This window comes from Pelodiscus sinensis, chromosome 4 (genome assembly GCF_049634645.1).
Source record: "Pelodiscus sinensis isolate JC-2024 chromosome 4, ASM4963464v1, whole genome shotgun sequence".
In the NCBI taxonomy this organism is placed as follows: Eukaryota; Metazoa; Chordata; order Testudines; family Trionychidae; genus Pelodiscus; species Pelodiscus sinensis.
Window position 1 is genome coordinate 17,704,742 of NC_134714.1, and position 12,381 is coordinate 17,717,122.

The following is a 12,381-nucleotide window of genomic DNA, read 5'->3' on the forward strand; positions in this document are numbered from 1 at the left end:
GAAAAAGAGCTTTATGATATAATTCCTGGAACAACACTGGATATATCAGAAAAAAGTATTTCAGAAGAAAACATTGGGAAAGAAATTGTAAAACAAAGGGTAGGAAGAACAAAACGATCCAAAAAAGAGAGACTGTCATGGCCAAAATTTCAGTCAATAAAAACTAAAAAGATTTTGGGGCCCAGAAGATCTCATAGCACATCAGATGCACATGAGCATGCTATACGAGATATTTCCCCAACAAGTACTGACACTGAGTCACAATTACAACAAGAAGAATTCTGTGCTAAAGAGAAAAAAGGAAGCCAAAAGAAATTAAAGTTCCCTAATATTGGTTTCAAAATGCATAGAACGAAACCAGAACCAGAAGAGAAGCAAAGATTGGACCTAAAAACCACAATATCAACAAAAAAAGATAAAATACCAAAAGAAGATATCAGCATGGAAACTCCAGAAATATTGACTGTGGAATATACCACATCCAGTGAACATGAAATGAAAGGAGGTGAAATAAACTTCAATGTCAAAAAAGATTTAAACGACATAACAAATGGTCTCCCAATAAACACAAAAAAATGCCCTGAAGTTGAAATTAGCATTAAAAAACAGAAAGACCAGATACCAACATCTACACCTATTACTACAACATCAAAAGTACCTCTTATAATGACACAAATATCAAAACCAACAACAGAACTACACACATCAGTTCTAAAAGACACACAAAGCGAACAATTACCAGAAGCTTTGCCAAGAACCAAAAAAAAGAAACAAAAATCGAACAAAACTCAACTGCAACAAGCTAGAGAAGAAATAACTGATAAAGAAGAGAAGACTCATGAAGAACAAACATTTGTTCACATAAAGGGTCTAGAAATAAAAACAACAGCACAAGTATCCGCAAAACCAAAACAAGAAAAAGAGAATAAAGATGAATCTGAGAAAAAACTCACAAAAAAATCAGATATAAAAAAAACTAAATTTGGAATTTCCATCACTAAAGGAACGGAGGCAAAGAGTGAAAGCACATTAAACAAATTCGAAAATAACATAAACAAGAAACCACTAGAAACAGAAAAACCAGAAGTTAATGTAGAGGTCCCAAAAGTACCAGTGGAAACTATTCCAAATGAAGAAAGAGAAGTCTCAAGCTGGAAAATGCAAATGCCATCCCTCAAAATGCCCAAAATGCCTAAGGCTGACATTCATGCACCAAAGGTGGACATCACCCTCCCATCGGTAGACGTTTCTCTGCCAAGGGCCGAGCTGGAGGTTCAGGGCCCCGAAGCAACAGCCAAAGCCGTAAAGATAGAAGGTGAAATTAAAGCCACAGAGAAAGATGCTAAAGGGAAAGAAAGTAAGTTCAAAATGCCAAAGTTTGGAATGCCCTCGTTTGGCTGGTCCAGCCCAAAGGAGACCAGTGGCGCAGCAGCAGATGTCGACGCAAGCCTCAAAGAGCCCCAGCTGGCAATGCCGTCAGCTAGGGCAGAAGGGGAGGTCACCGTGTCAGGACCCGAAATCCAGGCTCCCAGTCTGGAACTTGAAATCGGGACTTCGGCAGGACACGAGGTGGAGAAGGGGACAATTAAAATGCCTGGCGTTAAGCTGCCGAGTGTCAAGCTTCCCAAAGTCAAGACTCCTCACGTGCAGGTCAGTCTGCCAAAGGTGGAGGCAGACGTCTCCCTTCCCAAATCACAAGCCGGAACAAAAGAGGCGGGATTTGAAGTGAAAGTTCCCGAGATGGAAAGCAGTATTGAAGTGGAGACGGGGAAAGCAGAGGCCACAGGGATGAAAATACACATGCCAAAAGTCAAGATGCCTTCTATGGGCTTTTCCAAACCAGAAATTAAAGCTCCCAAAGTAGACGTGGATGTCAGCTTACCCAAAGTCGATGTCACGCTTCCCACCTGTGACGTCAGTCTCCCGGAAGCTGACCTGAAAGCGGCCTCCGTTCCTGGAGATGTCAAAATCTCAGGCCCTGGAGTCAAGATTCCCACAGTAGAAGGTTCCCTTCAGCTGAAGGGTCCAGGGATACAAGCTACCGCGCCATCAGCTGCAATTGCGGTGGAGGGACCAGAGGGGAAAGCTGCCGGTTTAGAAGGGAAAATTCACATTCCGAAATTTGAAAAGCCCAAGTTTGGAGTTTCACTCCCGAAAGGCAAAGTGCCAGAAGGCGAGATCAGCTTACCCAAAGTGGAAGTGGACATTTCCAAACCGAAAGTCAAAGGCCAAGTGGCTGCAATCGGCGTGGAAGCCCCCACTCTGGCAGCGGAAGCTGACGTTCCCGACGCAGAGATCGAAGCTTCCGGCTGGAAAATGCAAATGCCGTCCCTCAAAATGCCCAAAATGCCTAAGGCTGACATTCATGCACCAAAGGTGGACATCACCCTCCCATCGGTAGACGTTTCTCTGCCAAGGGCCGAGCTGGAGGTTCAGGGCCCCGAAGCAACAGCCAAAGCCGTAAAGATAGAAGGTGAAATTAAAGCCACAGAGAAAGATGCTAAAGGGAAAGAAAGTAAGTTCAAAATGCCAAAGTTTGGAATGCCCTCGTTTGGCTGGTCCAGCCCAAAGGAGACCAGTGGCGCAGCAGCAGATGTCGACGCAAGCCTCAAAGAGCCCCAGCTGGCAATGCCGTCAGCTAGGGCAGAAGGGGAGGTCACCGTGTCAGGACCCGAAATCCAGGCTCCCAGTCTGGAACTTGAAATCGGGACTTCGGCAGGACACGAGGTGGAGAAGGGGACAATTAAAATGCCTGGCGTTAAGCTGCCGAGTGTCAAGCTTCCCAAAGTCAAGACTCCTCACGTGCAGGTCAGTCTGCCAAAGGTGGAGGCAGACGTCTCCCTTCCCAAATCACAAGCCGGAACAAAAGAGGCGGGATTTGAAGTGAAAGTTCCCGAGATGGAAAGCAGTATTGAAGTGGAGACGGGGAAAGCAGAGGCCACAGGGATGAAAATACACATGCCAAAAGTCAAGATGCCTTCTATGGGCTTTTCCAAACCAGAAATTAAAGCTCCCAAAGTAGACGTGGATGTCAGCTTACCCAAAGTCGATGTCACGCTTCCCACCTGTGACGTCAGTCTCCCGGAAGCTGACCTGAAAGCGGCCTCCGTTCCTGGAGATGTCAAAATCTCAGGCCCTGGAGTCAAGATTCCCACAGTAGAAGGTTCCCTTCAGCTGAAGGGTCCAGGGATACAAGCTACCGCGCCATCAGCTGCAATTGCGGTGGAGGGACCAGAGGGGAAAGCTGCCGGTTTAGAAGGGAAAATTCACATTCCGAAATTTGAAAAGCCCAAGTTTGGAGTTTCACTCCCGAAAGGCAAAGTGCCAGAAGGCGAGATCAGCTTACCCAAAGTGGAAGTGGACATTTCCAAACCGAAAGTCAAAGGCCAAGTGGCTGCAATCGGCGTGGAAGCCCCCACTCTGGCAGCGGAAGCTGACGTTCCCGACGCAGAGATCGAAGCTTCCGGCTGGAAAATGCAAATGCCGTCCCTCAAAATGCCCAAAATGCCTAAGGCTGACATTCATGCACCAAAGGTGGACATCACCCTCCCATCGGTAGACGTTTCTCTGCCAAGGGCCGAGCTGGAGGTTCAGGGCCCCGAAGCAACAGCCAAAGCCGTAAAGATAGAAGGTGAAATTAAAGCCACAGAGAAAGATGCTAAAGGGAAAGAAAGTAAGTTCAAAATGCCAAAGTTTGGAATGCCCTCGTTTGGCTGGTCCAGCCCAAAGGAGACCAGTGGCGCAGCAGCAGATGTCGACGCAAGCCTCAAAGAGCCCCAGCTGGCAATGCCGTCAGCTAGGGCAGAAGGGGAGGTCACCGTGTCAGGACCCGAAATCCAGGCTCCCAGTCTGGAACTTGAAATCGGGACTTCGGCAGGACACGAGGCGGAGAAGGGGACAATTAAAATGCCTGGCGTTAAGCTGCCGAGTGTCAAGCTTCCCAAAGTCAAGACTCCTCACGTGCAGGTCAGTCTGCCAAAGGTGGAGGCAGACGTCTCCCTTCCCAAATCACAAGCCGGAACAAAAGAGGCGGGATTTGAAGTGAAAGTTCCCGAGATGGAAAGCAGTATTGAAGTGGAGACGGGGAAAGCAGAGGCCACAGGGATGAAAATACACATGCCAAAAGTCAAGATGCCTTCTATGGGCTTTTCCAAACCAGAAATTAAAGCTCCCAAAGTAGACGTGGATGTCAGCTTACCCAAAGTCGATGTCACGCTTCCCACCTGTGACGTCAGTCTCCCGGAAGCTGACCTGAAAGCGGCCTCCGTTCCTGGAGATGTCAAAATCTCAGGCCCTGGAGTCAAGATTCCCACAGTAGAAGGTTCCCTTCAGCTGAAGGGTCCAGGGATACAAGCTACCGCGCCATCAGCTGCAATTGCGGTGGAGGGACCAGAGGGGAAAGCTGCCGGTTTAGAAGGGAAAATTCACATTCCGAAATTTGAAAAGCCCAAGTTTGGAGTTTCACTCCCGAAAGGCAAAGTGCCAGAAGGCGAGATCAGCTTACCCAAAGTGGAAGTGGACATTTCCAAACCGAAAGTCAAAGGCCAAGTGGCTGCAATCGGCGTGGAAGCCCCCACTCTGGCAGCGGAAGCTGACGTTCCCGACGCAGAGATCGAAGCTTCCGGCTGGAAAATGCAAATGCCGTCCCTCAAAATGCCCAAAATGCCTAAGGCTGACATTCATGCACCAAAGGTGGACATCACCCTCCCATCGGTAGACGTTTCTCTGCCAAGGGCCGAGCTGGAGGTTCAGGGCCCCGAAGCAACAGCCAAAGCCGTAAAGATAGAAGGTGAAATTAAAGCCACAGAGAAAGATGCTAAAGGGAAAGAAAGTAAGTTCAAAATGCCAAAGTTTGGAATGCCCTCGTTTGGCTGGTCCAGCCCAAAGGAGACCAGTGGCGCAGCAGCAGATGTCGACGCAAGCCTCAAAGAGCCCCAGCTGGCAATGCCGTCAGCTAGGGCAGAAGGGGAGGTCACCGTGTCAGGACCCGAAATCCAGGCTCCCAGTCTGGAACTTGAAATCGGGACTTCGGCAGGACACGAGGTGGAGAAGGGGACAATTAAAATGCCTGGCGTTAAGCTGCCGAGTGTCAAGCTTCCCAAAGTCAAGACTCCTCACGTGCAGGTCAGTCTGCCAAAGGTGGAGGCAGACGTCTCCCTTCCCAAATCACAAGCCGGAACAAAAGAGGCGGGATTTGAAGTGAAAGTTCCCGAGATGGAAAGCAGTATTGAAGTGGAGACGGGGAAAGCAGAGGCCACAGGGATGAAAATACACATGCCAAAAGTCAAGATGCCTTCTATGGGCTTTTCCAAACCAGAAATTAAAGCTCCCAAAGTAGACGTGGATGTCAGCTTACCCAAAGTCGATGTCACGCTTCCCACCTGTGACGTCAGTCTCCCGGAAGCTGACCTGAAAGCGGCCTCCGTTCCTGGAGATGTCAAAATCTCAGGCCCTGGAGTCAAGATTCCCACAGTAGAAGGTTCCCTTCAGCTGAAGGGTCCAGGGATACAAGCTACCGCGCCATCAGCTGCAATTGCGGTGGAGGGACCAGAGGGGAAAGCTGCCGGTTTAGAAGGGAAAATTCACATTCCGAAATTTGAAAAGCCCAAGTTTGGAGTTTCACTCCCGAAAGGCAAAGTGCCAGAAGGCGAGATCAGCTTACCCAAAGTGGAAGTGGACATTTCCAAACCGAAAGTCAAAGGCCAAGTGGCTGCAATCGGCGTGGAAGCCCCCACTCTGGCAGCGGAAGCTGACGTTCCCGACGCAGAGATCGAAGCTTCCGGCTGGAAAATGCAAATGCCGTCCCTCAAAATGCCCAAAATGCCTAAGGCTGACATTCATGCACCAAAGGTGGACATCACCCTCCCATCGGTAGACGTTTCTCTGCCAAGGGCCGAGCTGGAGGTTCAGGGCCCCGAAGCAACAGCCAAAGCCGTAAAGATAGAAGGTGAAATTAAAGCCACAGAGAAAGATGCTAAAGGGAAAGAAAGTAAGTTCAAAATGCCAAAGTTTGGAATGCCCTCGTTTGGCTGGTCCAGCCCAAAGGAGACCAGTGGCGCAGCAGCAGATGTCGACGCAAGCCTCAAAGAGCCCCAGCTGGCAATGCCGTCAGCTAGGGCAGAAGGGGAGGTCACCGTGTCAGGACCCGAAATCCAGGCTCCCAGTCTGGAACTTGAAATCGGGACTTCGGCAGGACACGAGGCGGAGAAGGGGACAATTAAAATGCCTGGCGTTAAGCTGCCGAGTGTCAAGCTTCCCAAAGTCAAGACTCCTCACGTGCAGGTCAGTCTGCCAAAGGTGGAGGCAGACGTCTCCCTTCCCAAATCACAAGCCGGAACAAAAGAGGCGGGATTTGAAGTGAAAGTTCCCGAGATGGAAAGCAGTATTGAAGTGGAGACGGGGAAAGCAGAGGCCACAGGGATGAAAATACACATGCCAAAAGTCAAGATGCCTTCTATGGGCTTTTCCAAACCAGAAATTAAAGCTCCCAAAGTAGACGTGGATGTCAGCTTACCCAAAGTCGATGTCACGCTTCCCACCTGTGACGTCAGTCTCCCGGAAGCTGACCTGAAAGCGGCCTCCGTTCCTGGAGATGTCAAAATCTCAGGCCCTGGAGTCAAGATTCCCACAGTAGAAGGTTCCCTTCAGCTGAAGGGTCCAGGGATACAAGCTACCGCGCCATCAGCTGCAATTGCGGTGGAGGGACCAGAGGGGAAAGCTGCCGGTTTAGAAGGGAAAATTCACATTCCGAAATTTGAAAAGCCCAAGTTTGGAGTTTCACTCCCGAAAGGCAAAGTGCCAGAAGGCGAGATCAGCTTACCCAAAGTGGAAGTGGACATTTCCAAACCGAACGTCAAAGGCCAAGTGGCTGCAATCGGCGTGGAAGCCCCCACTCTGGCAGCGGAAGCTGACGTTCCCGACGCAGAGATCGAAGCTTCCGGCTGGAAAATGCAAATGCCGTCCCTCAAAATGCCCAAAATGCCTAAGGCTGACATTCATGCACCAAAGGTGGACATCACCCTCCCATCGGTAGACGTTTCTCTGCCAAGGGCCGAGCTGGAGGTTCAGGGCCCCGAAGCAACAGCCAAAGCCGTAAAGATAGAAGGTGAAATTAAAGCCACAGAGAAAGATGCTAAAGGGAAAGAAAGTAAGTTCAAAATGCCAAAGTTTGGAATGCCCTCGTTTGGCTGGTCCAGCCCAAAGGAGACCAGTGGCGCAGCAGCAGATGTCGACGCAAGCCTCAAAGAGCCCCAGCTGGCAATGCCGTCAGCTAGGGCAGAAGGGGAGGTCACCGTGTCAGGACCCGAAATCCAGGCTCCCAGTCTGGAACTTGAAATCGGGACTTCGGCAGGACACGAGGCGGAGAAGGGGACAATTAAAATGCCTGGCGTTAAGCTGCCGAGTGTCAAGCTTCCCAAAGTCAAGACTCCTCACGTGCAGGTCAGTCTGCCAAAGGTGGAGGCAGACGTCTCCCTTCCCAAATCACAAGCCGGAACAAAAGAGGCGGGATTTGAAGTGAAAGTTCCCGAGATGGAAAGCAGTATTGAAGTGGAGACGGGGAAAGCAGAGGCCACAGGGATGAAAATACACATGCCAAAAGTCAAGATGCCTTCTATGGGCTTTTCCAAACCAGAAATTAAAGCTCCCAAAGTAGACGTGGATGTCAGCTTACCCAAAGTCGATGTCACGCTTCCCACCTGTGACGTCAGTCTCCCGGAAGCTGACCTGAAAGCGGCCTCCGTTCCTGGAGATGTCAAAATCTCAGGCCCTGGAGTCAAGATTCCCACAGTAGAAGGTTCCCTTCAGCTGAAGGGTCCAGGGATACAAGCTACCGCGCCATCAGCTGCAATTGCGGTGGAGGGACCAGAGGGGAAAGCTGCCGGTTTAGAAGGGAAAATTCACATTCCGAAATTTGAAAAGCCCAAGTTTGGAGTTTCACTCCCGAAAGGCAAAGTGCCAGAAGGCGAGATCAGCTTACCCAAAGTGGAAGTGGACATTTCCAAACCGAAAGTCAAAGGCCAAGTGGCTGCAATCGGCGTGGAAGCCCCCACTCTGGCAGCGGAAGCTGACGTTCCCGACGCAGAGATCGAAGCTTCCGGCTGGAAAATGCAAATGCCGTCCCTCAAAATGCCCAAAATGCCTAAGGCTGACATTCATGCACCAAAGGTGGACATCACCCTCCCATCGGTAGACGTTTCTCTGCCAAGGGCCGAGCTGGAGGTTCAGGGCCCCGAAGCAACAGCCAAAGCCGTAAAGATAGAAGGTGAAATTAAAGCCACAGAGAAAGATGCTAAAGGGAAAGAAAGTAAGTTCAAAATGCCAAAGTTTGGAATGCCCTCGTTTGGCTGGTCCAGCCCAAAGGAGACCAGTGGCGCAGCAGCAGATGTCGACGCAAGCCTCAAAGAGCCCCAGCTGGCAATGCCGTCAGCTAGGGCAGAAGGGGAGGTCACCGTGTCAGGACCCGAAATCCAGGCTCCCAGTCTGGAACTTGAAATCGGGACTTCGGCAGGACACGAGGTGGAGAAGGGGACAATTAAAATGCCTGGCGTTAAGCTGCCGAGTGTCAAGCTTCCCAAAGTCAAGACTCCTCACGTGCAGGTCAGTCTGCCAAAGGTGGAGGCAGACGTCTCCCTTCCCAAATCACAAGCCGGAACAAAAGAGGCGGGATTTGAAGTGAAAGTTCCCGAGATGGAAAGCAGTATTGAAGTGGAGACGGGGAAAGCAGAGGCCACAGGGATGAAAATACACATGCCAAAAGTCAAGATGCCTTCTATGGGCTTTTCCAAACCAGAAATTAAAGCTCCCAAAGTAGACGTGGATGTCAGCTTACCCAAAGTCGATGTCACGCTTCCCACCTGTGACGTCAGTCTCCCGGAAGCTGACCTGAAAGCGGCCTCCGTTCCTGGAGATGTCAAAATCTCAGGCCCTGGAGTCAAGATTCCCACAGTAGAAGGTTCCCTTCAGCTGAAGGGTCCAGGGATACAAGCTACCGCGCCATCAGCTGCAATTGCGGTGGAGGGACCAGAGGGGAAAGCTGCCGGTTTAGAAGGGAAAATTCACATTCCGAAATTTGAAAAGCCCAAGTTTGGAGTTTCACTCCCGAAAGGCAAAGTGCCAGAAGGCGAGATCAGCTTACCCAAAGTGGAAGTGGACATTTCCAAACCGAAAGTCAAAGGCCAAGTGGCTGCAATCGGCGTGGAAGCCCCCACTCTGGCAGCGGAAGCTGACGTTCCCGACGCAGAGATCGAAGCTTCCGGCTGGAAAATGCAAATGCCGTCCCTCAAAATGCCCAAAATGCCTAAGGCTGACATTCATGCACCAAAGGTGGACATCACCCTCCCATCGGTAGACGTTTCTCTGCCAAGGGCCGAGCTGGAGGTTCAGGGCCCCGAAGCAACAGCCAAAGCCGTAAAGATAGAAGGTGAAATTAAAGCCACAGAGAAAGATGCTAAAGGGAAAGAAAGTAAGTTCAAAATGCCAAAGTTTGGAATGCCCTCGTTTGGCTGGTCCAGCCCAAAGGAGACCAGTGGCGCAGCAGCAGATGTCGACGCAAGCCTCAAAGAGCCCCAGCTGGCAATGCCGTCAGCTAGGGCAGAAGGGGAGGTCACCGTGTCAGGACCCGAAATCCAGGCTCCCAGTCTGGAACTTGAAATCGGGACTTCGGCAGGACACGAGGTGGAGAAGGGGACAATTAAAATGCCTGGCGTTAAGCTGCCGAGTGTCAAGCTTCCCAAAGTCAAGACTCCTCACGTGCAGGTCAGTCTGCCAAAGGTGGAGGCAGACGTCTCCCTTCCCAAATCACAAGCCGGAACAAAAGAGGCGGGATTTGAAGTGAAAGTTCCCGAGATGGAAAGCAGTATTGAAGTGGAGACGGGGAAAGCAGAGGCCACAGGGATGAAAATACACATGCCAAAAGTCAAGATGCCTTCTATGGGCTTTTCCAAACCAGAAATTAAAGCTCCCAAAGTAGACGTGGATGTCAGCTTACCCAAAGTCGATGTCACGCTTCCCACCTGTGACGTCAGTCTCCCGGAAGCTGACCTGAAAGCGGCCTCCGTTCCTGGAGATGTCAAAATCTCAGGCCCTGGAGTCAAGATTCCCACAGTAGAAGGTTCCCTTCAGCTGAAGGGTCCAGGGATACAAGCTACCGCGCCATCAGCTGCAATTGCAGTGGAGGGACCAGAGGGGAAAGCTGCCGGTTTAGAAGGGAAAATTCACATTCCGAAATTTGAAAAGCCCAAGTTTGGAGTTTCACTCCCGAAAGGCAAAGTGCCAGAAGGCGAGATCAGCTTACCCAAAGTGGAAGTGGACATTTCCAAACCGAACGTCAAAGGCCAAGTGGCTGCAATCGGCGTGGAAGCCCCCACTCTGGCAGCGGAAGCTGACGTTCCCGACGCAGAGATCGAAGCTTCCGGCTGGAAAATGCAAATGCCGTCCCTCAAAATGCCCAAAATGCCTAAGGCTGACATTCATGCACCAAAGGTGGACATCACCCTCCCATCGGTAGACGTTTCTCTGCCAAGGGCCGAGCTGGAGGTTCAGGGCCCCGAAGCAACAGCCAAAGCCGTAAAGATAGAAGGTGAAATTAAAGCCACAGAGAAAGATGCTAAAGGGAAAGAAAGTAAGTTCAAAATGCCAAAGTTTGGAATGCCCTCGTTTGGCTGGTCCAGCCCAAAGGAGACCAGTGGCGCAGCAGCAGATGTCGACGCAAGCCTCAAAGAGCCCCAGCTGGCAATGCCGTCAGCTAGGGCAGAAGGGGAGGTCACCGTGTCAGGACCCGAAATCCAGGCTCCCAGTCTGGAACTTGAAATCGGGACTTCGGCAGGACACGAGGTGGAGAAGGGGACAATTAAAATGCCTGGCGTTAAGCTGCCGAGTGTCAAGCTTCCCAAAGTCAAGACTCCTCACGTGCAGGTCAGTCTGCCAAAGGTGGAGGCAGACGTCTCCCTTCCCAAATCACAAGCCGGAACAAAAGAGGCGGGATTTGAAGTGAAAGTTCCCGAGATGGAAAGCAGTATTGAAGTGGAGACGGGGAAAGCAGAGGCCACAGGGATGAAAATACACATGCCAAAAGTCAAGATGCCTTCTATGGGCTTTTCCAAACCAGAAATTAAAGCTCCCAAAGTAGACGTGGATGTCAGCTTACCCAAAGTCGATGTCACGCTTCCCACCTGTGACGTCAGTCTCCCGGAAGCTGACCTGAAAGCGGCCTCCGTTCCTGGAGATGTCAAAATCTCAGGCCCTGGAGTCAAGATTCCCACAGTAGAAGGTTCCCTTCAGCTGAAGGGTCCAGGGATACAAGCTACCGCGCCATCAGCTGCAATTGCGGTGGAGGGACCAGAGGGGAAAGCTGCCGGTTTAGAAGGGAAAATTCACATTCCGAAATTTGAAAAGCCCAAGTTTGGAGTTTCACTCCCGAAAGGCAAAGTGCCAGAAGGCGAGATCAGCTTACCCAAAGTGGAAGTGGACATTTCCAAACCGAAAGTCAAAGGCCAAGTGGCTGCAATCGGCGTGGAAGCCCCCACTCTGGCAGCGGAAGCTGACGTTCCCGACGCAGAGATCGAAGCTTCCGGCTGGAAAATGCAAATGCCGTCCCTCAAAATGCCCAAAATGCCTAAGGCTGACATTCATGCACCAAAGGTGGACATCACCCTCCCATCGGTAGACGTTTCTCTGCCAAGGGCCGAGCTGGAGGTTCAGGGCCCCGAAGCAACAGCCAAAGCCGTAAAGATAGAAGGTGAAATTAAAGCCACAGAGAAAGATGCTAAAGGGAAAGAAAGTAAGTTCAAAATGCCAAAGTTTGGAATGCCCTCGTTTGGCTGGTCCAGCCCAAAGGAGACCAGTGGCGCAGCAGCAGATGTCGACGCAAGCCTCAAAGAGCCCCAGCTGGCAATGCCGTCAGCTAGGGCAGAAGGGGAGGTCACCGTGTCAGGACCCGAAATCCAGGCTCCCAGTCTGGAACTTGAAATCGGGACTTCGGCAGGACACGAGGTGGAGAAGGGGACAATTAAAATGCCTGGCGTTAAGCTGCCGAGTGTCAAGCTTCCCAAAGTCAAGACTCCTCACGTGCAGGTCAGTCTGCCAAAGGTGGAGGCAGACGTCTCCCTTCCCAAATCACAAGCCGGAACAAAACAGGCGGGATTTGAAGTGAAAGTTCCCGAGATGGAAAGCAGTATTGAAGTGGAGACGGGGAAAGCAGAGGCCACAGGGATGAAAATACACATGCCAAAAGTCAAGATGCCTTCTATGGGCTTTTCCAAACCAGAAATTAAAGCTCCCAAAGTAGACGTGGATGTCAGCTTACCCAAAGTCGATGTCACGCTTCCCACCTGTGACGTCAGTCTCCCGGAAGCTGACCTGAAAGCGGCCTCCGTTCCTGGA

The 12,381-nt window shown here is 50.9% G+C and overlaps 1 protein-coding gene and 1 long non-coding RNA gene across 2 annotated transcripts in view; one reads left to right on the plus strand and one right to left on the minus strand.

Moving 5' to 3' along the window:
• The window catches only part of AHNAK2 (AHNAK nucleoprotein 2), an 83,184-nt gene that overhangs the window by 54,601 nt on the left and 16,202 nt on the right, over positions 1-12,381 (plus strand). The window contains exon 7 of the mRNA XM_006112752.4: positions 1-12,381. This exon is cut by the window's right edge and continues 16,202 nt beyond it. Within this exon, the coding sequence (XP_006112814.2) occupies positions 1-12,381 (12,381 nt within the window).
• The window catches only part of LOC142829068 (uncharacterized), a 76,359-nt gene that overhangs the window by 42,335 nt on the left and 21,643 nt on the right, over positions 1-12,381 (minus strand). The gene's annotated exons all lie outside the window — the stretch shown is intronic.